Here is a 23,759-nt window from a genome sequence, read left to right on the forward strand (position 1 = left end):
GAAAAGTTGTAATGTAAGCGTTCGAATACTTTCGTGAGCCACTGTATCTCTGATAGAGAATTATTAGAATTTAAATATACGAGTGTGAATTTGTATCTACCTTATTCGGGTTATCATGGTAATTCTTATTTGAATTATGAAATAATCAATATTTTATTAAAAATTTTATGATCTATAATCATTCAAATCACTTTGTTTTTTTTCTACTGAAAACAGTAATATTACTGATAAACTAACGAAACTCTTGCTTTGGGGAATAGAATACATTATTCTATATTCATCATAAATTTAGAACACAGTACGGCATTATTATGATGCTATTAAATCATTAATTTCAACCGGTTAATGCATATATATTTAATACGTTATCAATTAAATGAAGAACGATTTATTCAACGAATTAGAAATATTAATGAGTCCTCTAAAGAATTACAAATATCTCCCTTAAATTACGATAATCGGTATTCGCAAATTACATCGAAATTATTTAAATTCTATACAGACTTATTGTTGCTACGCGATAAATTCAGCGTACGCCTAACAAAGTTCCGTACAAAATGGCTAGGAAAACATATAAGTTTAACGACTAGATGGCTCGATCGATCGGCTTGTTGCAGTAACAGAGTTTAACGTAATTGAAACGTGCGAAGAGAGGCGTCAATTATTATGCGTTGTCATTGACCGGTCGTGGCGAATATTAATACTTTGCCGGCCGCGCTGTTTGTAAACATTTTTTTCTTCGCTTGGCGCCGGCACCACTAACTCTGTTACTCCGCTTGTCGCCGGCTGTTTATAAGGTTATTGGGAGATGATAAATTCTAGTTTTTCTACGGCACGGAACAAAAGCGACAACAGAGCCCCACAGATCATCAAGAGACTGCAAAGGATACCGTGAACGTGACACCATTGCAGTGTTGCCGACCACCGAGCGATACTTTGCGCGCGACACCACTGTGGTGTCGCTGGCCGTCAGGCAATACATACATACTTTGCGAAGGTCATCAATGTGGTGTCGTCGAATGGCATAGTGTTAATAATAACCGTACGTCGACGTTCTTTTCATTAGACCGGTGCTAATGGACTCGCGTTGACACGCGACGATCGTCCTTATATCGAAGTTCCACGAAGTTAAAGTAAACAATTCCTTTTCTAGGTGCTATTACAAACGCGGGAACGAACCGGCGCAGAACGATTGTGCAATTCTATAATGGACGGGAAACGCGCGACGACCTTCCGTCTCCGAACAAGCTGATAATAAATAATCCAATTGGCCGGATGGAAATCCATTTCTGGAGGACAAAATGGCTTCTGTAAATATTGAAGCCCCGACGGGCTCGAATGCGGCGCGAAAACCGTCGGATCGATGTAAGGATATTTTCCGAGGTGCTGTTCCATCGCGGAACGATTTATCTTTTATTACATTTATTCATTTGCAGACGAGATCATGAATAGACTGGTTCAATATTAAAATACAAAATTCATTTTGTACTGTTTGCCGGGACGATTGGCGTAACAGGCTGAACCTTTCATTGGTTACACTCGACACACAAGGTTAATATTATAATATCAGTAATAATATCATTATAATATAATATATAATAATATATTTATTGCAGTATTTATGTGATTTCAATAATAATAGAAATCTAGTGTCATTTAATTCTGAGTTTCATTCCATAAGTTTCACGTAAAAAGCATTCGATTCATAAGTTTAACTTGCTTGTTAATTATTACTTATTATTTTAACTTAACTGTGCGTATATATTTCAAGTTCTAATGGTTTTATATGTGATATTAATAATTCATTCTATTTAATATAACTTCAAGAAAGATATGAGTGACAAATGGCCGACTGCAGACTGCATGTTGAAATCTTAAATGTAAAGATATTTTCATTAATTCTTTACTTTCATTAAACTACAACATTATAACTATTGTCAGCAAAGTAACACGTTCATGAAGTGACGTTAATCGAAACGGGAAGATAGAGAACCGATGCAGAAGTAAAAGCTGAAACTTCATTACTTGCGCAATAAAAATGTTTCCGCTATCGATTCAGCTCTAAAACTCGAAACATGACGTAGCGAATTAACATATTCAATGTATGACGTACACTTCGAAGGCATTATAGTATACGGCGGCGAGGCGTCATTACAATTCCTCCAACACCCCGACGTTCTCATCCGCGGAAAGCATTGCATTACGAAAACTCTCGGTACCGAGTCTCGCACTGGAATCCCCGGAAGTTTTTCAATCCGGAATCGTTCTCCCGCCGTCTACTACAGCCCTACGGAATCCTATTCCCTGATTGTGTAACGCTTCATGACATATCTCCGCCATTCATCCTTCACGGTCGCCGCAAGAATAATTGCCTCCAATTTATTATATCGCCTATGACTACACTCCGGGCCTCGCAGATAGAGGCGTCGATTAATACGTGTCACCGTCCTATCAACCGAGCCACGAAGACGCGTACGCTTCAAACGGGACAAGTGCATCGATGCAGGCCAGTCGGCGAAGACCTACTATATTCGACGTCGACCACTTTCATGAAATTGCTGGAATTCGTTCGAAAATTGTTCGCGAACTAAAAAGCTGCACCGATTAACCTCAATCTGTTTTACTATTAAGAATAATCGGTTTTGAACGGTGTGTTTTATAATGTATAATGTAAATGTAGATTAAATGTACAATTAAGTACAAAAGTACAAAATGATGGAAGATTGCGAGTTTCTTAAGAAATTCCTTGATGGCGACGATAATTTTAGTAGTATAATTAACTGTTTGGATTAATATCGTCTATCAACCTTTCATGAAGTTTCTATTTAAAAAAAAAATTATTGAGGTTTTGGAACATAACATTTATTCACAAACGAAGTGTTAAGCTGCAGCAAGCTGATTTCAAAATAAAAAATACACGAATAAAAATACAAGTGACTATTATTTTTGTTTGAAAATCGCTCCAGAAATTCATTCATCGTTATTAATTTTACCTATATATTTCACGAAATTGGCCCACTATTCAATGTTTATTTATCTATATAAATAATAATAACATCACTATTATTAATACTAATTATATTATTAAATAATATAAACAATATTTAATAAGAATGAAAATAAAACCAATATGACTACATACACGAAACATCCTAACTTCTGACAACATTATACCAGATGTCTGCAGAAAATTTTTCAATCTCGCATCACGTATTACGCGTAAAACACCATAAATCACCCAACACCCTGAACAATTGATTTTACAATGTATCGAAATCAGCAACGTCGAAGTCAACGTCGTTACTATAACTGTTATCCAAATCGATCAGGTATTTCTATAACGCTTAAACCCGACGCATCAAGATTGATCGAGCAGCCCCTGCTGGCTCCGCTGTTTCCGGCTGGTCGAAATCAATATATACGAAAAGAGTTGGCGGAGGGTATCGCCGTCGACGACCCCCCCCCCCCCCCCTGACTTTTACCATTCCATTCTAAACGGAAGAACGTTAGCATGAGGAGACCTGTCTCCGATCGATCCAATACCCCCCCGATATAACTGCGTTACGTCTTTTCGAAGCCAAGATCTCCTCCTCCCCCCTTCCCCCCTCCCATCCGCCGCCGGCCCATCCGCCCGTTTCCATCCAACGTAACTTCATCTTCACCCACACGTTCGCGCGATTTTCACCCTTTCCACGAAACCTCCTGCGAGAGACGATCTCGCACAGTTTCGCGACTCGCGTTCTGACAGGATCAATACGAACTTCGTGATCCTTGGCTCCTCTGGCCCTGCGACTCAATCGCGATCCGATCGATACGGCGATGCGCTGGCTTGCAGAAAAGTAATTGCGGCACCGACGGGGGGTGCGCATCAGCAGATCGATTTATTATGACCTTACTGTTTCAATATTTATTGCCTTATTTTGCAAACTTTCGCTGTATCGCTCGCGCGGATGCTTTCGACACTTGGGTTGAATAAATATTGAACGCGATGCTAGGTGGGAGTACCTATTGTGGAACGTTTTTCAGAGGGGGTAAGATTATATGTAATTTTTATTATATATAATAGTTATCGTCGAGTATGCATACTGCTGTGTAATAGATTGTTGCTTCGAGAGAATGTAGTAAACTTCGAAATATTGATTTTATATGAATAAGATATAGGAATAAAATGGTAAAGTACAAGAGTGGGCCTAATGTACGTGTTTTTTAAATCATTAGGATGGGAAAAGTAAAACATACGGCATGAAACAGTAGTTCTGATGTCTGTCTTTTTAAAAGAGAAATTCGCGAGTGATGTTCGTGCTATTATTTGGTTTTTCCTTGTGAAAATAATAATAGATTGAAAATAAAATTCTATTTTATTCTATATTCTTTATTACTCAATTATATCACAGATGAAAAATATGCGACGACATTACTTTTCTAAATATATACATATAAGTATATAATATTATATGTAATTTATGACAAAAATATTTATAATATATTATATGTAATTTATGACAAATATTTTTATCGTAGTAAATAGTATAATTCAGAGAGAGAATTCGAATCTTTAAGTGAATTCTGTGCAATTTAAATTTTATTTGCACAGCCATTCATTTCACTGAATTTCACTGAATTTAGCTAAATTTAAGTGAATTTAGTAACTTGTTAATTATTATAAATTATTATAGATTGGTTAGAATAATGACAAATTATAATTATCAATTATAGCTACAACTAATTTATAATAATTTTGCGAGAGGTAGACCGACGAACAATAAACAATTCTAACTCGTCAGTTGTTATAACCGTTAATCACTAGTCAAATTACTATTTACCCAATTATTATAAATTAGTTATAATAATTGGTAGACAATTAATCGACTTTTGTTCAACATTACTTTAAATTTCATTTATCAAAATTTGGATGTTCCTTTGTTTCAAAAATCCTTCATAAGCATTATTCAGCTGATACACTCTTTTGCAGCGCGCGGTCGAAACAGCGAGGATGAAACATATCTGGCGAAAACATAGCTAAATTCTTTTTAATTTTCTCTATGCTCTATAACATACTTGGCTACGAAAGTCGGTCAGCAATTAATAAAGGAGTAGTGAACTGTTAATGAGTATCTGGGCTACCCACTCCAGCCGTACGTTGCGTTAGCTTGGCTGTAAGGCATAAAGGCAGTAGTATTTTAATGAACTCTATAAATGAAATTAGAGAATTTCTCTTTCGGTCGAATGATTATTTAAATATTTCATCGAGCTCGCGGCGGTGGCGGGCGCATTAATTAAACGTGAGATGACCGGGCCGGTCAATAGACCTATAATCGAACAAATTGGACGTGCACCCAAGAAACTGATAACAACATATCGTTTAATATATAATATTGGATTGGTGAATACGTTCGTAGCGTTTTTATATTTTCATTTATTGTACAACGATTTGTTGCTGTTTGACAAAGTGTATAATATTCCTTCGATAGAGCTGTTTCTGCTCTACGAAACTGTGTTAATAGTTGTAACAATAAATTAATCCATTATTTACTATTTATTATTTTTTTTATTACGTGAAAGTAATAAATAAGAAAAAGGAGTAATTTCCGTCCTTGAGAACGTCAAGGAATGCTTTTTTTCGCCATACCCTTGGAATTTGCAAGTGGACGGAATTGTTATTACGGTCGCCGACCGTGTGTTGTTACAGTCTCCAAATTAATAACGAATTAAATGACTCAAAAAGACAACAAACAGCAACAAATCTTTGTAAAATAAAAGAAAATTGAAAAACGCTACGAACTTATTACCCAACCCAATATACATATATTTCTCTTTATATAATATATATATTTCTCTTTATATAATATAATAACGTACCGAATAAATACGAATCCGAGTAAAAAGACGAGAAAAGTTATGGCTTTTGAAGAGATTCATTCGATTTGTCCCGGCGAGGTGTCGAACCGCTGAAAAATTGATCAGGAGGAAGAGACATTTTCAGACGCGAAGAAAGGTAAAATTCGTTAATAATTACTTTCGCGGAGTAGAATTTATGTAGAATTTAATTGTTGGAAACTTCATACGCCTTTTACCGTCGAGAACTGCCACGTCTCGCTCGAAATTATTGGGAAGATGTCCACTTTTAGAATTGACGTCAAACAGAGAATTTAGTTTGTAATTTTTCGAAATAGATTTTTCTTTCTCAAGGCAATCGTTAACCGTGTTACGAATATTCCATTTAACCTTTAACCGGTGCAATCGGTTTTACAAAACTAATTGGTATATTTGATTCTGGACGAACCCGAAATAAAAAGGAACAGAAAGATGCGTTAATTTGATTCTGATTATTCCTAGATCGCGTACGAAATAATGAAAATATTCGAAATTGGAATTTCGCTATAATTTATAATTTCGTTAAAGGTATTAAATAGCGAATAACTAAATTAATCAGAAACCCGTTACTATACTATAGTCTGCTTATTTTTGGACAAATACTGCTACAGATTTATATCGAATAGAATACCGTGGTTAAACATCGACGAACAATCCAATTTCATTAAAGTTCTTAAACACAGCACAATTAAATTAATTAGCGACATATTACCATATTATAATCCGTTTATTTCTTAATACAATGTTGTGGTCAAAATATCGGTAATCGTTCGACTGTTATAACAATCAAATTAAACAGGAGATAATCAAATTAATTAGAAACATATACCACCATGTAGGTAGTCTGTTTATCGGCGCATAAATATTCCCATAGAAATTCAATGCTCGAGTTCGCGTTCGTGACGCGCGGCGTATCAGTTAGGAGGTAACGAACATTATTTTAACGGTATAACGAAAGATATGATCTAGTTTGTTTTCCGTAGAAACAGAGCCGCTGAAAAATACGTAGAAAATGTTCGGAAGTTCTTGTTGCAGCGGCCATAAACCACACACAGTTCCGAACCACATAAATCGCCGCGCGGTGTATCCACGGCCCCCGTTGCCGCAAGACATTTACGCGTGGCTAAATTACGCCCGATGCTTCACGCGACAGAATTCAAAGCCTCGCGAAAATAGCGCGCCGATAAATAGGCCGATACAAAGGTATCAATTCCGTGTACAAAAGCATCGACGCTATCAGAAAATGTCCCCCCTCCCTCCCGCGATTCTATCGGCGAACGGAACGAACGGTGCCCGCGATAGATGTTACGCGGATTGTCTCCATTCTCTTAGCCGGCCCCCCTCTAACCCCGCGCTGATTGATTGGTTCGGGGGTAGGGCGGGCAGCAACAGTATAAATACGGCGGGCGAAAGAGAGATCAAATTTTCGGCAGCTCATCGAATAATCCCGGCACTTTCTAGCTCAAGAATCACGGCCGGTCGCGAAAGGTCGATCGATAGTTCCTTTACTGTTTGCAGTGAGATCCGGGGAAACCTGGATTACACGCGAGGCACCGGCAACCCGTCCATTATCATGCAAATCTATTCACGCTTCCATTTGGACGGTCTTAGATTTGTCAATAGGAGTTGACATTTCTACTTCGCGCATTTTTGACGAGTCCCCGCCGAAAGACATTTTACTTTCGTATTTAGTTAGTCTAGGTCTGTGTGCACAGGCTAGACGCCCGGCAATATGGAATACCTGATTTCAGAAGTTCCACGAACGTTCCGGAGTTTGGCGATTTTTATGACCTGTTTGAGAGACGGCGAGGAAATCGTCGAGTTTCTGTAGCTGAATTTTCAATTCAATGACTCGAAATTATCGCGGAAGAGACGCGAATGTATCGGAAATAATGAAGTAAAGAAATAAAATAATTTATATATAGGAAATGTATCTTGAAATATTATAATGAAATTCATTTGCAGTCTACTTATCACACTACCTACAATGTAATAAAACAACGTTTTACATTTTCTGCATTTAGTAACTACATTGTAAATTATTTAATATATAAAAACATGTGATACAAAGTTGAATAAAAAATAAAATAACCGTAAATCCTCAAATTGATATGATTAATCCATCCGGATTACGACAACGTTACGAATTTATATCAAGTAACGCGCCTGAAATTCTGTTTGAAATGCTGTAGCGAAGAAATCAATGGACGAGTGCGAACAATTCTCGTGAAAGAGGAGACACAACTATGTGGAATCGTGAACAGCATATCAGCGTACAAATCGGAAATAAGGTACGTCCGGTATCATTAACAAGATATTATACGCAAATTCGGATTGAAATCGCGCGTCTCTTATGAAAGTAATAAATTTCTGTTTCAGAAAGATCATCGCTCGCAAATGAATCACGAGGGATTTAAACTCGCGCGAGTGTCGAGCCTTTGTCTGCTAATTGATTTGGTGTATCAGAACGAAAGAGTCGCGGGGACCGACGCGGATCGTATTAAAATTCGATGTGACAAAGAACGGGATTCATTCGCGGTGAATTGTCCCTGCGCCGCCGCCGCCGCCGTCGCGGCCGCGTTACCCCGGCAAGGCGACTCGCTGCCGAATTAAATTTATTGCCGCGAACCGATTTTATTATTTTGCCCCGAGTGCCGATAATAATATTCGATAAATAAATATTATCCCCGGGAACGGTTTCCGTTCCCAGTTTTCGTTACAAGCCCGGCGACGGGGCTCCACCGCCCGTATTTCTTCCCTCGAATTAAAAACACTCGCAACATTTCCGCGATAAAATCGGGCATAGTCTCGCGGGCAGAATTTTCCCCGATTCCAGATAGGAGCGCGTTGTTTTTAAAACACCGCCGGCTCGCGCAGATTCGAACGGTATAACGTAATCTAGATCGTTCAATCATTCTTTATCGAGCATTCAGATAGCGCCCCGCCGAGCGGCGCGGCGCGGCGGCGGCGCGCGGCCCGTTTTTAGCGTTGCACTCACCTGGTCGACGATCTCCGTTAGGTCGTGCAGACTTATGTTGTAAATGGCGTTCCTGAAAAACGAAACGAGAACGTTAAGTCTTGCACCGTAAATCCTTCCCCGTAATCTAGCCGCATCTAGCCTTCTCTCCGCGCGAACAATTTGAGCGAGCCGCGCCGCGGATAAGCATTAGTAATTACGGCCCGCGCGACAGCTTGACGGAACAATCGAAACCGGATACTCATAAAACGAACGTTTCATCCTAAACGAAATGATAATCGGCGTCCCCGCGGTTTTACGCGGCTCGGAGTCGCGGAATTACCGACAGCCGGGAGAAAGACTCTCTTTCGCAGCGCGGAGAACGTTTACGCCGCGTCCGAGCCCGTCAACCCTTTGCAACTTATCGTTCCGTCTCGGCGATATGGTTTAATAAATGCGGCAATTTTATAAGTAATAATTAAAATGTTGTGCGACCTAGATACTCGCGAGACTCGAGCGGAGAAGCTGGGCGATATTCCCGTTTTGTAAACTCTAAATGAAATTTTAATCACGAGTTTGACACGGTATTACAAGTCAAAGGGTATTCGATAATGAAAGTGGTCGCAACATATCACTTTGATGTTTTCAACTTGGAGATTAAAGGGTCCGGGCTGTCGCACGAGTATCTATCCGAATCACATTCTTTACTAGCGTAGATCGTACATTAATTATATCTCTAATGATCAATAATAAAATACTATCAAAATTCACTAAGAATTATAATGAATAAGGAACACTAAGAATTATAATAAATAAGTTAATCGATCGACAGATTGTTAATTATTACATGCATTAGGGTAATACCGTTCGTATGAAAGTTACTTCATTGTTTGAGTATATTATCCCATACTCGATGGGAAGACATAATCGTTTGTTATTTCATTAACATTTCGTCAAAATACCGCGCGTTCCGCCGTAGTTCCCAAATTACATCGGATAAAAGTTCCGAATCGATTAACAGCAGAAATTAATTTGCGACGCGACTTTGGGGCTCGTAATCTGTTCACATTAAATTAAATTAATTAATATGAAGCTAACACGTTCACTATCAACGTTACATGTTTGCCATGGACACCGCTTCACGCTTCACGGGAGACTCTGAAGGGAACGAAATTAATTTTATAAAATCTGTAATGCATACCTCGCCGGAGATTAACGAGAATTCTTTGTTACGATTTTTTAATATTCCGCCGGGAGGGTGCGTTATGTTTAATAAAAAGCCTGCAGCTGTGAAAACTCTGTCTCACAGCGAATGGCGCACGTGTTAACACACATCGGACGTATTCTTTCTGTTTTAGCTCGCGAATGATTTCGTTAGAGATTATGTTCTCAATTTTCCTGCAACACTGTCTTCCGAACAGTAGCATTATTAAAAGATGTTAAGAAAATCTTATTTTAATAAATTAATAATTAATATTAGAATATTACTAGAACACGGTTTCTGAGATCGTTACAAGAAATTCTGATCTGGTTGCCAATAAATTAATTTTTAAATTTTAAATATTATTAGCTGTGTTATTATACTTATATTCTTTCTGGTTAAATTATCTGTTCTGTTACTAAAACTTCACGCATCTCGAATTGACGAAACAACAAAATGCAATCCGAGACACGCATTTACGAATAATTGATTATCAATGGCGGCGCAATTAGAAATGCTTGAACAAGTATTCACCTTAATTAGATGTAATATAGCGAACCTGGTACCGTCTCTAATATCTCTAATGACACACGCTAGTGAATATCGACACGTAGATACCAAACACGTTTGGTATTTGTACTGAAATTAATATTCGAACGCGCGACATTAGCGAACACGGCTGCTGCACAAAGTTAATCACTTACGAGTTTTCCAGCCGGGCGTAAGTAGGCGCCTACTACACATTCGATAATAACTTTCCTACAAAATTAATTAAGTTCAATATCAAGTTAACTTCGATGCGAAGCTTCCTCCCCCCACGACGTATCGCTTTTAATACGTCACACACGTGGCACAACTTAGAAACCTCGTTTATGCGCACTCCCTGACAATTAATTCGTTTAATCGCGACAAAGCCTCCCGCTACTCTCCTGCGATGTTCTAATTAACCAATTACAAATTTCAGCCAAAGTCTGTAATAGAAAATGCTAAGGGAATGCTATAGCTCTCGCAATTATTCTGTTCATGTTAAAACGAACAAAAATGTGAATTGAAAGTTCAAACTGTATTATACAGTTTATACGTTAATCAAGTTGTACAGAAATATATTTGTTGAATTTATATAATAGTATTTGTGATTTTATTATTAATGTACGTTTCGTATGTGGTTAAAAATATTTGTAAAAAGTACTAGAAATATTTAATAATAATAGCAATGATACGATATTTCGAGATTCATTTGACGTTGTAGATATATGTCCATGAGAAATAGTTATTTAAGTTGCGATAAAGAAAATTATATAATGAACGTAATTGGAACATTGAATACATATTTTATACATATTTCAGATGCAAACACGAGACATTCTCGCAGCAATTTGGACGACAAAATTTCACGGAAATAATATTCAAGTGTTTCATTTTATGGACGATGGGTCAAATATTTAATTCGGTAAATTACTTCGCATTGTAAAATATATATGTCTTAAATGTTTAATATGTATTCGTAAAATCAATTAAACATTTCGTAGAAGTTAGAAATAAATAACAATTTCGAACGAAGCATATATAATACAGAACAGAGAAACAGTATTTGCAAATGTTTGTATTTCTTAATTGGAATATTGTTAAAGCAAGACAATAAAATTAACATTTTGTTATAATTACGATCTCCAATAAAACGCAGCAATATTTGATTACAATAACTGTATTACAAAGAGAGAGAAAATTACTCTAATTGTACCGAAGTTCAAGCGAAAGAGAAAAATTACTGAAACGTATAGTTGCAATAATTGTAAGCAATAAATTTTGTACAGTACATGCATAATTGCACGAAAAATGATTCATTAGAGACAAGCATACTCGTCGGACATTGTTCATCTCGAAACGAACTTGATTATCAATACATGACTCGGGTGAACAAAATTTGTGAATTGAATAGCCGTAAACGCAATTTTCTTATCGCATATTCATAAAAAAAAATTCTCTCGCGAAATATGCAAAGCGGCGCCGTTATCGATCTTCATCATCCTTTGAAAAATGGTGTCTGTTTTACGATTAAAATGACCCAATAACCGTGCGCACTTCGATAGCTATCGATCGCGATGCTTATTACGTAGTGGTTTAATGCAAATTTGCATGATTCCGTTGTTTTAATATTCATTCCCGGGGACTTTATTTTTCCGTGACAAAACCGTCGCCTGGTGTCTAAAGATAAAACGCTCCTTTTGTCACGGTTCGTAGTAGTAGAATTTTTAACAAGAAAACGAAACGAATTATTGGACTCCGCATTTTATGCATCTGTGATGAAAATTACCAGGGAAAATGACGAATCGAGAAAACATTCAAATAGTTTAAGAACGCTGCTGGACGTGAAAATTTATTAGTATTATCAATAAAGAGAATACATTTATATTTGACAAGCATTTCTTGAAAAGCCGTAAAATCTATTATTCTGTAATTGTTTGAAGCTATAATTATCGATTAGGTTTTCCAATGGAACATCCTTTATATAATCGTTTTCTGAAAAATTTGTTTTAATTTTGAACATACGATGATAATAGTAATTTTATTTCTATAATATATTATTCTCTTTTTATATTTCTTTTTATTTATGGTATACAGTGAACGGAACAATATTGCAATATAAAGAATGTGCTATATGGTTCGCTATAATATAATATCTACTTTCAATATATATATATTATTTATATATGATATATTATAATATGCACTTTCAATATATATATTATATATTATAATATGCACTTTCAATTTATATAGCATTTATATATTATATATTATAATATGTACTTCGAATTCAGTACAACATTTATTGAAATACCAAAATAACAACTGCTTTGAAAATTTAAATAAACGTCTCATTAAATTGAAAGTACATATTACACTATAGCGAGCCATGTAACACATTGTTTATATTGTACTATTGTTCTGCTTGGCGCATACTAAAAATTCAAAAACACAATAAAATTGATAGAAACAAGTCAGAGAAAAGGTTCATTGAAATATCAAATGTTGCTCGGACGTTAACAATACGTCCCGTGACTTTTGCCGTTGAGTCAGCAGCGAAACAGAGTTTCACTTTTCACATCTCCCCGTTCTATCGCGCAACAATTAGTTTTTCTTCCAGTGATCTTGTGAAAAACGCGGCTGTTGCACGGATAAGCAACGCGCGATAAAGAGGCCGCAGCGCAGCCAGCGAGAATCACGCGACAGCCCCGGTAACACAAGTTTCCGCGAGAAAGGAAATCCTGTTGAATGGAATCGCGATTCCCGCCGCCGCGAACGATGTCTCGATAAACAGACACGGTAATCGGACTTCTCATGGTGAATATATTCAAATGCGATGAAAATTTTTATTTGAATCCGCCGTTGCGGGACGTCTGCTGCGCGAGCCGGGTGTCGGAAGGAATGACGGTAGAATTTTCGAAGGTAATTCTATTCGTCTTGAGACCGGGGCCGCGGAGAAAGAATAATATTTCCACGGCGTAGACTTCTTTTTCAGGGAAGTCAAATTAAAATTTCTCCCGTTATTCCGGAGCAACAGCGTGAAAAAAAGATCGCAGAATCGCGTGTATTTAAAGACAAGGAATTAATAAGTCGGGTTTTCTTTAACGGCACTTTAAACTGTCGCATTGCGGGCAGCAGAATTCTTTTCCGTTTCGAATTTGGACACTGAGAAAACGCTGGTTTTAATTGAAACAAAAATATCTCGCGACGTCTCTAATTCACGTTTTATCACAATAAATCTTTCCATTGACGGAGGAACGATTTTTAAACAATAAGCACGGTGAAAGCATTAAACACGCAATTAATTATGCTTCATAAAAGTATAAGAATGAAAGATGAAACTGCATTGCCTGCTGTTGAGCATTGTAGTAATTCATTTTCAAAAAATCTGTGCTTTTCACCTCGCTTACGGCGTGTAAAGTACTGGTTACCGCGTCAAGTGCATAGTTACATTAACACTAGGTTTACGGAGCAATAAAAGCAGCCGTTTTATATTTGTTTATGAAAGTAACGATTTATTCTAATCGCTAATGTAATCGATAAATAAATAAATATAAATAATTATAGTAAATATAATCGATAAGTAAGCAATAAAATCTTTAAAATCTGAATAATAGTACGTTAACAAATCAATGACCCGTCATTTTGACGGATTCCGTAAATCTAGTGTTTAACAAAGTATTTTCCCTCGTTTCTAGCGTTCCTAGCTGGGACGGGCAGCCTGGTCTATCGAAAATCGTCTCGACGCTCTGTCGCTTGAACGGAAAATTATCGCCTCGAATGGGGTTACTTACCGACGAAAACCGAAACGGAATTTCTGTTCGAAATATCTGAGCACCGGCAACTCGTCCGAGACTTCCAGTTGACGATAAATTAACCGGCCGGAGCAGCGTTCAGCTCGCTATTAGAGTAACATCGGTTAGCCGAGCAACTGCCCGAAACAGTAATAACTACATGCTACTAATCGCGGTTTACTTCGACCGCGGGACCATCCGCGACTGTAAATAGCAATTCTTGTATGGCGCCCGGTATATTTGCGACAAATGGATTATTATCGTAACGGATCAAATTGCCGTACCGAAACGCGGAACCAGATCGCCGAGGAACGCCGAATGTGCCCGATACGACGATTATGGCATGGAAGATGCTCGCGAGGGTGTTGCGTAAACTGTCGAATCATTTCAGCTCGTATTCAGTTCGTCTGATTCTTCGTGTTTTTAGTTCGAAAGGCGACAGTGTTAACCCTTTGCGGTCGAATGGCGACTCTCAGGCGCCTCTAAAAATTATCATGCCACGTTTTAAAATAATCTTTATCAAATGTATTAATATTTAAAAAATTGTTAAGAGCTATTATCTATTACATAAGTCATAAAATTTAATTTTATAATGTATAAAATGCTCCAAGTTATATAAAAATGGCAACGCTACAAGTCTAAACAAATATCTTGGATTTCCAGTTAAAATGGATTGCAAAGGGTCAAGTCTTTTTGAAGATGCGCGGTTATTGTTTCCTTATTATATTAATCCTTTGCTCTCGAGTGGCGACTCTGCGGCGCCATTAAAATTGTTGCAGCACGGTCCAAAATTATTTTTATAAATATCGCCGAAGCTTAGATTTAAAAATTGTTAACTGTTGCAAGACTCAATTTCATATTCATCAAATAAATATTGTTATATAAAATGGAAACGCTAGAAGCCGGAAAAATTAATTTTAATTCTTCTCTTAGCAAAACTTTAATTCAATAAAACTTTAATTTGAATCCTTTTTTTTGTAAAATTTTAATCTAATAAAACTTAAATTTTAATTCTTTTTTAGTAAAACTTTAATTTCAATTCTTTTGCATAAAAAAGGTTCAAAACTAGTGAAAACAATTTGAATACCATCGGAAAAGATAAGTAACACGTTCACGTTAATAATAATAACAATTATTCAGTCCTATCTAAAGGCAGACAAAATCATTTAGAGATACCGAGAACACGGTGCTGACATTAGGCGAATGATTCTTGCTTGTGGCGCCATAGGCCAGGTATTAGCGGCGGAACTTAACGAAGCACTATATTCCCATAATTCGAGTCCCGCTTGGTAACGATATTCCTGATAATGAGAGTTTAAGAGCTCTTTCGTAGGAAATTCGATAAATCGGGTGTTCAGTAAAATATGTCTCGAATAAATGGAGTAGCAGATACTATAACGCGTTGTCCTCGGCGACCCACATACCGTGATACGTGTTAATGAAAGTAAATAGAGAGGTGGTACGATATTTAAACCGTGTTCGAATTTCAACGAGTGATAAACTAATCAAAAAATGAAAAATGCATCAAATCCCTTCTTCGATTCTGCGGACAATTACCATTTCGATTAATTTTGGAGCTGATAATTATCAAACAGTTTCAATTTATTCCACTTTTGCGCGAAATAAGTGAAATCGAATAGAGAAAATCTCCTGGAATTTATTAAATATTTAAGTACACGCGGTGAAGTCTAAACATTGATGCGCAACGTTGTAAAATGACAGAAGAAAGAAGTGAAAATTCAAATAGTTGCAATAACGATTATCACAAGTGAGAACCAAAAACAAATTTTAGTAAATGCCCTAATGGATCTGCGTAACTTACTGCGTGTTTTTTTTTGTTACTTTTACGACTCTGCAGATCTAATGCAAAAATTATGCAATGTAACTAACGCTTGCCGATTAAGCTAAGTAATCGCTTCGCTCATCGCGTTAATGGCGCTGTTGGATGCAAGAAGGGTTTCAGTGCCAAATGTAAGTTTTAATGTCTCCGGATGTTACGGAGTTAAATACTTTTTATACGTGAAGTTGTTTTGGAATTGCCCATAATATTTAAAAAGTTAGCATTACCCTTTAGCAGTTCCGTTATTGCAACGGCAACGACATCTTCAATTAATTAGACGAATTCGTGTTAACTCTATCCTCTGGCACGAAATTCGAGAAATGCGGTGGACAATTTTATCGATTGAAATTTGTTCTCGATATTTTCTCCATATTGGTATAATAATGCAGGAGAATATATTTATGAAAAATTAACAAGAAAATCGTAATTTCTTGAATGAATTTATTTCGTCAAATTATAATACATTTATTTGTAATAGATGAATGAATTCATGAATACTGGATGCTTGAACTTTTGTCTTGTGTTATTATATTTACTATACTGAATTCTGTAACTTTAATTTAACTAGGTATAAATTAATTCATACTTTAAAACAAGAGGAACGAAATAATAAGAAATTCGCAATTTGGAAAGAAAAATTGCAAATGAGAATAACGAAGTGAATATTGGTTATAAAACAGTTCCTTAGTTGCAAAACAGAAACAACAGCGATATGATTTTGCCAGAATCCGATGAAAAATTAAATGAAGTTAGGAAAACAAACAAATAAATATTGTTTCAATCAATTCATCAACGATTAATTTCCAAATATAGACTTTTATAGGACTACCAATCAAATTGACTGGTTTTAAATTTCCGAGCTCGTAATAATTGAAATTATTACAAGTTCTTTACGGATAAAATATTATATAAATACCTTGACATTTTTACGAAGCATGACACGTTTACCACTTTGAGTGTCTACTAGATTTAGCGTTAACAATATTGAGACGATATTAATAAAAGTTCATTGGAAATATTTCGCGAGCAGCAAAGATGGTAGCGGATTTTCTGTCCGCGCGCATGCTCTTCTATAAATGACGGTGCGACGTTCAATCTATGCAAGGTTATGCCGGCGCGATTCACCGGCTGAAATTGTAATCCCGAAGAATTGAACGCTTCGCGTCGCCGTTTCTTGATTCGGAGCTCCCGCTTAAAGAGTTCGCGGGAACTTCCGCCTTTAAAGTGAAACATGTCGCGTGAAAAAGCAGTCGGGACGGTGTTCAAAGGTGCGAAATACGATCCACTATCACAACGAAATGTGTCACCGGCGGAATTCGAAAACATAAACCACAGTCAACTGGAATCCAGTTCGGCGCGCTCTCTTTCCCGACAACGATTTAGAATTTACGATTTTTACCTCCCCGGGGAGGTTTACATTTCCCGGGCGCTTTTCTCGCGGATAAGAACCCGCGCTCGAGAGACGCGTTAATGTATAATATCTGCATTTATTTCAAATACCGGCGTTTTCCAGATCGTTGTCGACTCGGTGGACACTTTCGCGTGCGCGACGCGTGAAAGGGAATGCCGTAAGCGGGGATAAATTGGCAAGGTTAATTGCAATGAATATGTGAACGGCTCGGCAGCCAATTTAGTATTAATCCGTTAACGTTTCATAATTGAATAAAATTATATAAGTATATAAAATAATATATTTAAATCCATTGTAATTATGTTATTTTAACCAAATAATAGTTATGTTGACCTCGGAACAACTATATTAAATTAAAGAAACCACTTAACTAATAATATTCATTACTTTCTTTTTATTTAGTTTAATCCATTATAATTAAATAAAAAGAAAATAATGAATATTAGTATCTAAGTGCTTTCTTTAATTTTATTTATTCCGAGTTCAATATAACTGTTGTTTATTTATGAAGAAATTTGGAAAGAAAATAAACTATTATTATCACATTAATAATTGTAATGAGTACACTGTAGATCATTGTGCAAACTAGGAATATTTTTCATCTATTTCGTGAAATAAAAGCACGTAGAAATTTCTGCTTTTATGTAATCATTTTAATTAATTGGATGTTGACAGAACTTGCGCGATATAATTAAACATATTTAATGTAATGCAATGAACATGATAAATAGCATGAGCATGACATATTGCGCGACGACGGCCGAATGCAATATTGGGAACAAAGACTACGTACAGATAACAATTTGTAAACGACGTTACGATACGTCGACTGTATGGCAACGTGTATCGATTATGTAATAATAATATGACAAATATTAACAAATTTACGATTAGTAATAAAGAAAATCTGCACATGTCGTAAACCGAACAGAATCGTATCAATCAAAAGTGTCTACTAGCATTTTTATTTTCTGTTCACAATGTGTTGTAATATTTTACGTTAACGAAGAAGACTTTATAAGAATAAATTGTATATTATACATAAACAATGATAAATTGTCAAAAGCACGTTGTCTAATATACATGAACGAGAATAAATTGTCTAATGTATCTTCCAAGAACAAAATTTGTTATTTCATGGTATCAAGGTCAGCAATAAGTTTTAGTTTAAACATAAAGAACTAACTATTATAAAAATATTTTAGCACTAAAATGTCCAAAATTATCATAAAGGAAATTAATCGATCTGGTTCGAAGCAAGCGTCCGGTGCTATATAGCGCTATTCCGGCGACTACAGCGAACGGGTTAAAATCCTTGAACACCGTCTTACCATCGAACCGCCTATAGACATCGACATCACTGTATTGTATTCGCGGTGGAAAATTCAGCTCAACAGTCGCCCCGATGTATTATCCAAACATTTGTCGTTTACTTTGCGTTAGACGTTTCCTTCGCCCTCCCCCCCCCCCCCCCTCATGCCGACGCGCGCGCCGTATGAAATTATATTTGCAGAAGGAGACGAACGCGAAGTCGAAAGAAAAGCACAGCCGCAATAAAACGCTAATGTAACCGCGGACTACGATAATAGGGAACCGAAAGGAAGACGTTCCACCTTCGGCGTTTCTTCGGCGTTCCTCCGCGGCTCCGGTAATTGAAACCAATTTATTCCATATGAAATGCCCGGGTGGGCACCGCCGGCGATCGATCCGAGGGGAGCCCAACACGGACTCATGTAAAATTAAAGAGGGACACGTCATAAAGGGGGGGCTGCAGGGCAGCCTCATAGCGACGCCGATACCCGCGTCATCGGTCTCGTGCTGCGTAATCGGGGGAGTGACTCGCCGGAAACTCGGTGGCGGCCGCGCGCGCGATCGAACGACTGGAATCTAACCGATGACCATCTGGTGACCCCTCTCCTTGCGAACCTATTCGCCCCCCTCCCTCCCCCGGTTCTCCTCTCTCCGTCCTGTTTCATCCCCCCACCACCACCACCCTACGTTCCCAGCAGCCGGGAAAGAATCGAATCACGTAACAATTACCTGGCGCCAATCAGGATGGAAGTGGTCGCGCGCTCCAGGAGCTTGAAGTGCTCCACGTGGCTCTCGTTTCCCAGAAACCGCTGGCCAATCACCTCGCCTGAAACAGACAAACCGAACGGACATGTTAACCGAGTTAAACAATTAATTGCGCTTGTAATGCCGGTAATGATTTTCGAAGCAACCGTTTCTACGCCGAAACGGTAGTACACTGTGCCGGTCCGAGAGATCTTAGGCACCCGTGCGAGCGACTTCGTTCGTTCGACGAATCTATTCCTGCCGAGCGAACTTACGGCTTCCACGCGTGCACGGCATCGATCGATTAGAACTTTTAATTTGTTTAAATGATCGATGAGTACAATTAAAGGCAGCAATCGTCGAAAAATCGACGATCGAATTGAACGATTGATGGGATCGATCGACAATCGTCGATGGATAGGCACGGTTAATAATCGTTGATTTTTTGTTAATAGAAGTGGAGAAATATTTTCATGTATTTCTGTATAGAATTGTATTTTTCATGTTGATTATTTTATTCTGTTTCTGTATTTAAGTGGCGGGAGAGAATTTTTAGATTTGAACTGTCGCTGATAATTAAAATTGATAACTCCGATTAATAATTAACAATAATATTTCTATTGATAATTCTGGTTAAGACAAATAAAATGGTTAATTATAATTAAGAGTTAAAACAAATTCAATCGTTAATTGCGATTATGGATTAACACGATTGAGATCGTTAATTGCGATTATGGATTAACACGATTGAGATCGTTAATTGCGACTAAGGGTTAAAACGAGTGAAATTGGTAATTGCAATTAAGGATTAAAACGAGTGTAGCCGTTAATTGCGATTAAGGATTAATACGAATGGAATCGTTAATTGTCATTAAAAATTAAAACGAATGAAATTGCTAGTTGTGATGAAGGATTCATACGAATGAAATCGCTAATTGCGATAAAGGATTGAAACGAATGAAATTGTTAATTGTAATTAACACTTAACAGTAGTCGTCTAATATCTTATTCAACTATGGCATACAAAGTAATCACGGTTAGTCGAACTATTTACGGAAACAGGAATAATTACGAATCGTTTATGTAGATAGAATGCTAGATCGAAACTATAGTCATTTGTTTATCATTTAGTAGATTATATTTACGATAATAAAACGATACTTTTAGTATATGTAATTAATCTCCATTAATTTTCAGTAATTACTTATAAAACGTTATTGTTTTTCATATGAATTTTATTAGAAATAATTATATGCCAATAGAACAAAAATATAATAAATATGTGAATATAATTTGCAAACAGATAAATTCGTGGTGATAGAAATAGTTATAATTATAGAAACAATTTCTATATTCTTTGAGGTTATTGACACTAGGAGTCTTGATTTTATTCTGTAACTTGCTATGTAAGTTCTTCGACCATATAAATTAATATTCCGTCCACATAATATTTATCCACGTACTCGAAAATTCACGATTTATTTTCGAACGATACGATAATGCATTTTTCACGAAATTATCTATTAGATAAGACGGTGCTGCGCTAATATTTGATTTATAATCCGTACTATACGCAGCTGGTTTAATTTGATAGGTCGGTCAATGCGAAAGTACGGATATCAGTGAATAAGTGCACTATTCTGAGACTTCGAAGTGCAATAACATTAGACTAAAAGGGCGTATAATGTTTTCTTATCGCACACCGTGTGAAAGCTTCAAGCGGGCAAATATTTGTACGTAAAATATTTACCATGAATCTTTGTTATCCGTCAACTGTCATACGTTGTGAGAAAATAACTCTCAAAGATGGTGGCTGGCGACATTTATACGGTCGAATATCATAGAAAATATATTCGGGCCAGATAAACGTTGAAAAGATCAAATGACTATTTTTAAACAACGTATACAACTGTTTTAAATAAGTAAGTAATATTTTTAAAAATAAAAATATGACTAAACTAAAAATGAATTGTTGAAATACGATAAAACTGATCGGATTGTGAATTTGATCCATTCATCACAAGATCTGCTAATTGCAATTTAAAATGATAAAAGAATTAAACGAATTTAGTTTCTATATCTTCCAATTAATGTCGACAATTTCAATTTTGCATTCAAATCTGCAATCTAATTGTTATAGTTAAATTTATCCGAAAATTTTATTTATCATAAAATAAATCAATTATTAAAATTTCATAAGGCTTTGCCTAATTTACAATTATTATTATAATGCATTACTATTATCATCATCATCATTATTATTATTATTATTACTATTATTATTATTATTATTATTATCACTATTATTATTATTATTATTATTATCACTATTATATATATTTAATAAGAATGCTTCAGTTTTAATAATAATGTCCTCCAGCAGTAATTAAACAAATGTTCCATCTGCAAATTAGAAAGCATCCAAGAAAACTTGTCGGACATAAACTAAACGCTGACAAATGATGGATTTTCTACAGAAATTACATAAAATTCGATGTCTATCGTTTCGATACAAGTGGCGGTAAAACTTGATAGCAGAGCACCTCAATGCGCAAACATATATGGAATATTTAAAATACAATGTGGTCGAAGTTCGTTTCCGGAGGAAACTGAATTTAATCATCCACGTCATCGTGCGCGGTTTTGAAAACACCTGTCTATCGCTTGTCATGTTTACTCATAATGAACGCGAACTGTATTAAAATGTTACTCGCCGCTCATCGATTCCCGTTGTCTTTCATTATTGTTCGCCGGCTCGGTGAAAGTGCACGCCGGGAAGGAAATTGGCGAGGGCAACGGATTCGTTCGACATTTCCGATTTCTTCTGCACGCAAAATCACGTGCTCTCTCATGATTCCATTAACCGCAGGATATCCTGCGGCCCGGCGTTTAATGATTTCCTTGTACGCGTTTACCATAATGATTCATTTCGAAGATTGCCACTTTATCCCTGTCTTCGCCTGATTTCGCCGTTGTAAATGACTCCGCATATAAAATCGGCGTAAACACGTATGTATATAACCGTTCTTACGTGATCAAAATTTATGAGTCACCACACCACTTGATACGTTACGCCGCCGTAACACTCTAATACACACCTGCTATAGTGAATTTATTAGCGCGCCGAACAGGCCGAATTATACAACCTTGTAAAAAGTTATTTCCCGCATGAAAATGTAAATTTCAGTAGCGATTATCTCGTAAGTTATATTTATTAAAAAAACTCGATCGTGCTTTCCGATTTACCGCCGTGTATTATTTATAATTTGTAACAATATCGTTTGAATATTATCAGAGATAATCGATTTTTATGATAAATCATTGCCCGTGTAATTCTGTTGATATTTGTTGAAGAATTTCATTCGCGTGATACCGAGAGGATCGAAAATATGAAATTTCGGCAGAAACGGAGTCGGTCGGAACGAAAAAATTGCGAGCGCGCCGAAAAAATAGTACCGGTATAATTAACAACTCTTTGTTAACAATGGCGGCGAAAAATACAAAGGTTATCATAGTTGCATGGGAATGGCGTAGTCGTATATCGAACGATGATATTTACGTTTCCTGTATGTGTTGCTCCGAGATGGAATTTCAAAGTAATGAAAAAATAAAACAGCAAATATGCTGCATATTAATTCATGAAAATTTCAGTGTACGAATGCGTTCCCAATCATTTTTTTCGAGCGAAACGATTTCTGCGTACTTTCGAAACGTGAGTCGACAAATAAAATCGTTTTATTTCGTACGGGGTCAGTCTTCGCATACGATTAACAATATATTCATCTCGCTTTTGCTAGCTGCGTTTTACTAATTATATTTTAAACAGATGCGTTAAATTATTATACAATTTTAGGGGAATTGTTTAAACGAATATAGAAGCACTCTCATTGCTTATTAAATATTTACATCATTCCAGTTCTTACTTTCTAAATTAGATAAACTTTGAACGCATTAAAATGATAAAGATGCTTTCACACCAAATTGTTAATTATATTTTTCTATACAAACACACGTTCTAATAAAAATCTAATAAAAGTCCAGGTGAACTTCTACTTTATAATTCTTAAAGGATGAAACGATTCAGTTCTCTTTCGACTCAA

The 23,759-nt window shown here is 36.4% G+C and overlaps 1 protein-coding gene across 3 annotated transcripts in view; it reads right to left on the reverse strand.

The window, feature by feature from the left end:
* LOC144468085 (semaphorin-1A) overlaps nucleotides 1–23,759 on the reverse strand; it is a 678,833-nt gene that overhangs the window by 359,055 nt on the left and 296,019 nt on the right. For all 3 annotated transcript variants that reach the window (XM_078177255.1, XM_078177256.1, XM_078177254.1), the window contains 2 exons: nucleotides 19,645–19,741; nucleotides 8,873–8,924 (listed from right to left, as the gene is read on the reverse strand). In XM_078177255.1, coding sequence (XP_078033381.1) covers nucleotides 8,873–8,924; nucleotides 19,645–19,741 — 149 coding nt within the window. The remainder of the gene's footprint in view (nucleotides 1–8,872; nucleotides 8,925–19,644; nucleotides 19,742–23,759) is intronic.

Source organism: Augochlora pura, chromosome 3 (assembly GCF_028453695.1).
Source record: "Augochlora pura isolate Apur16 chromosome 3, APUR_v2.2.1, whole genome shotgun sequence".
Classification (NCBI taxonomy): Eukaryota; Metazoa; Arthropoda; class Insecta; order Hymenoptera; family Halictidae; genus Augochlora; species Augochlora pura.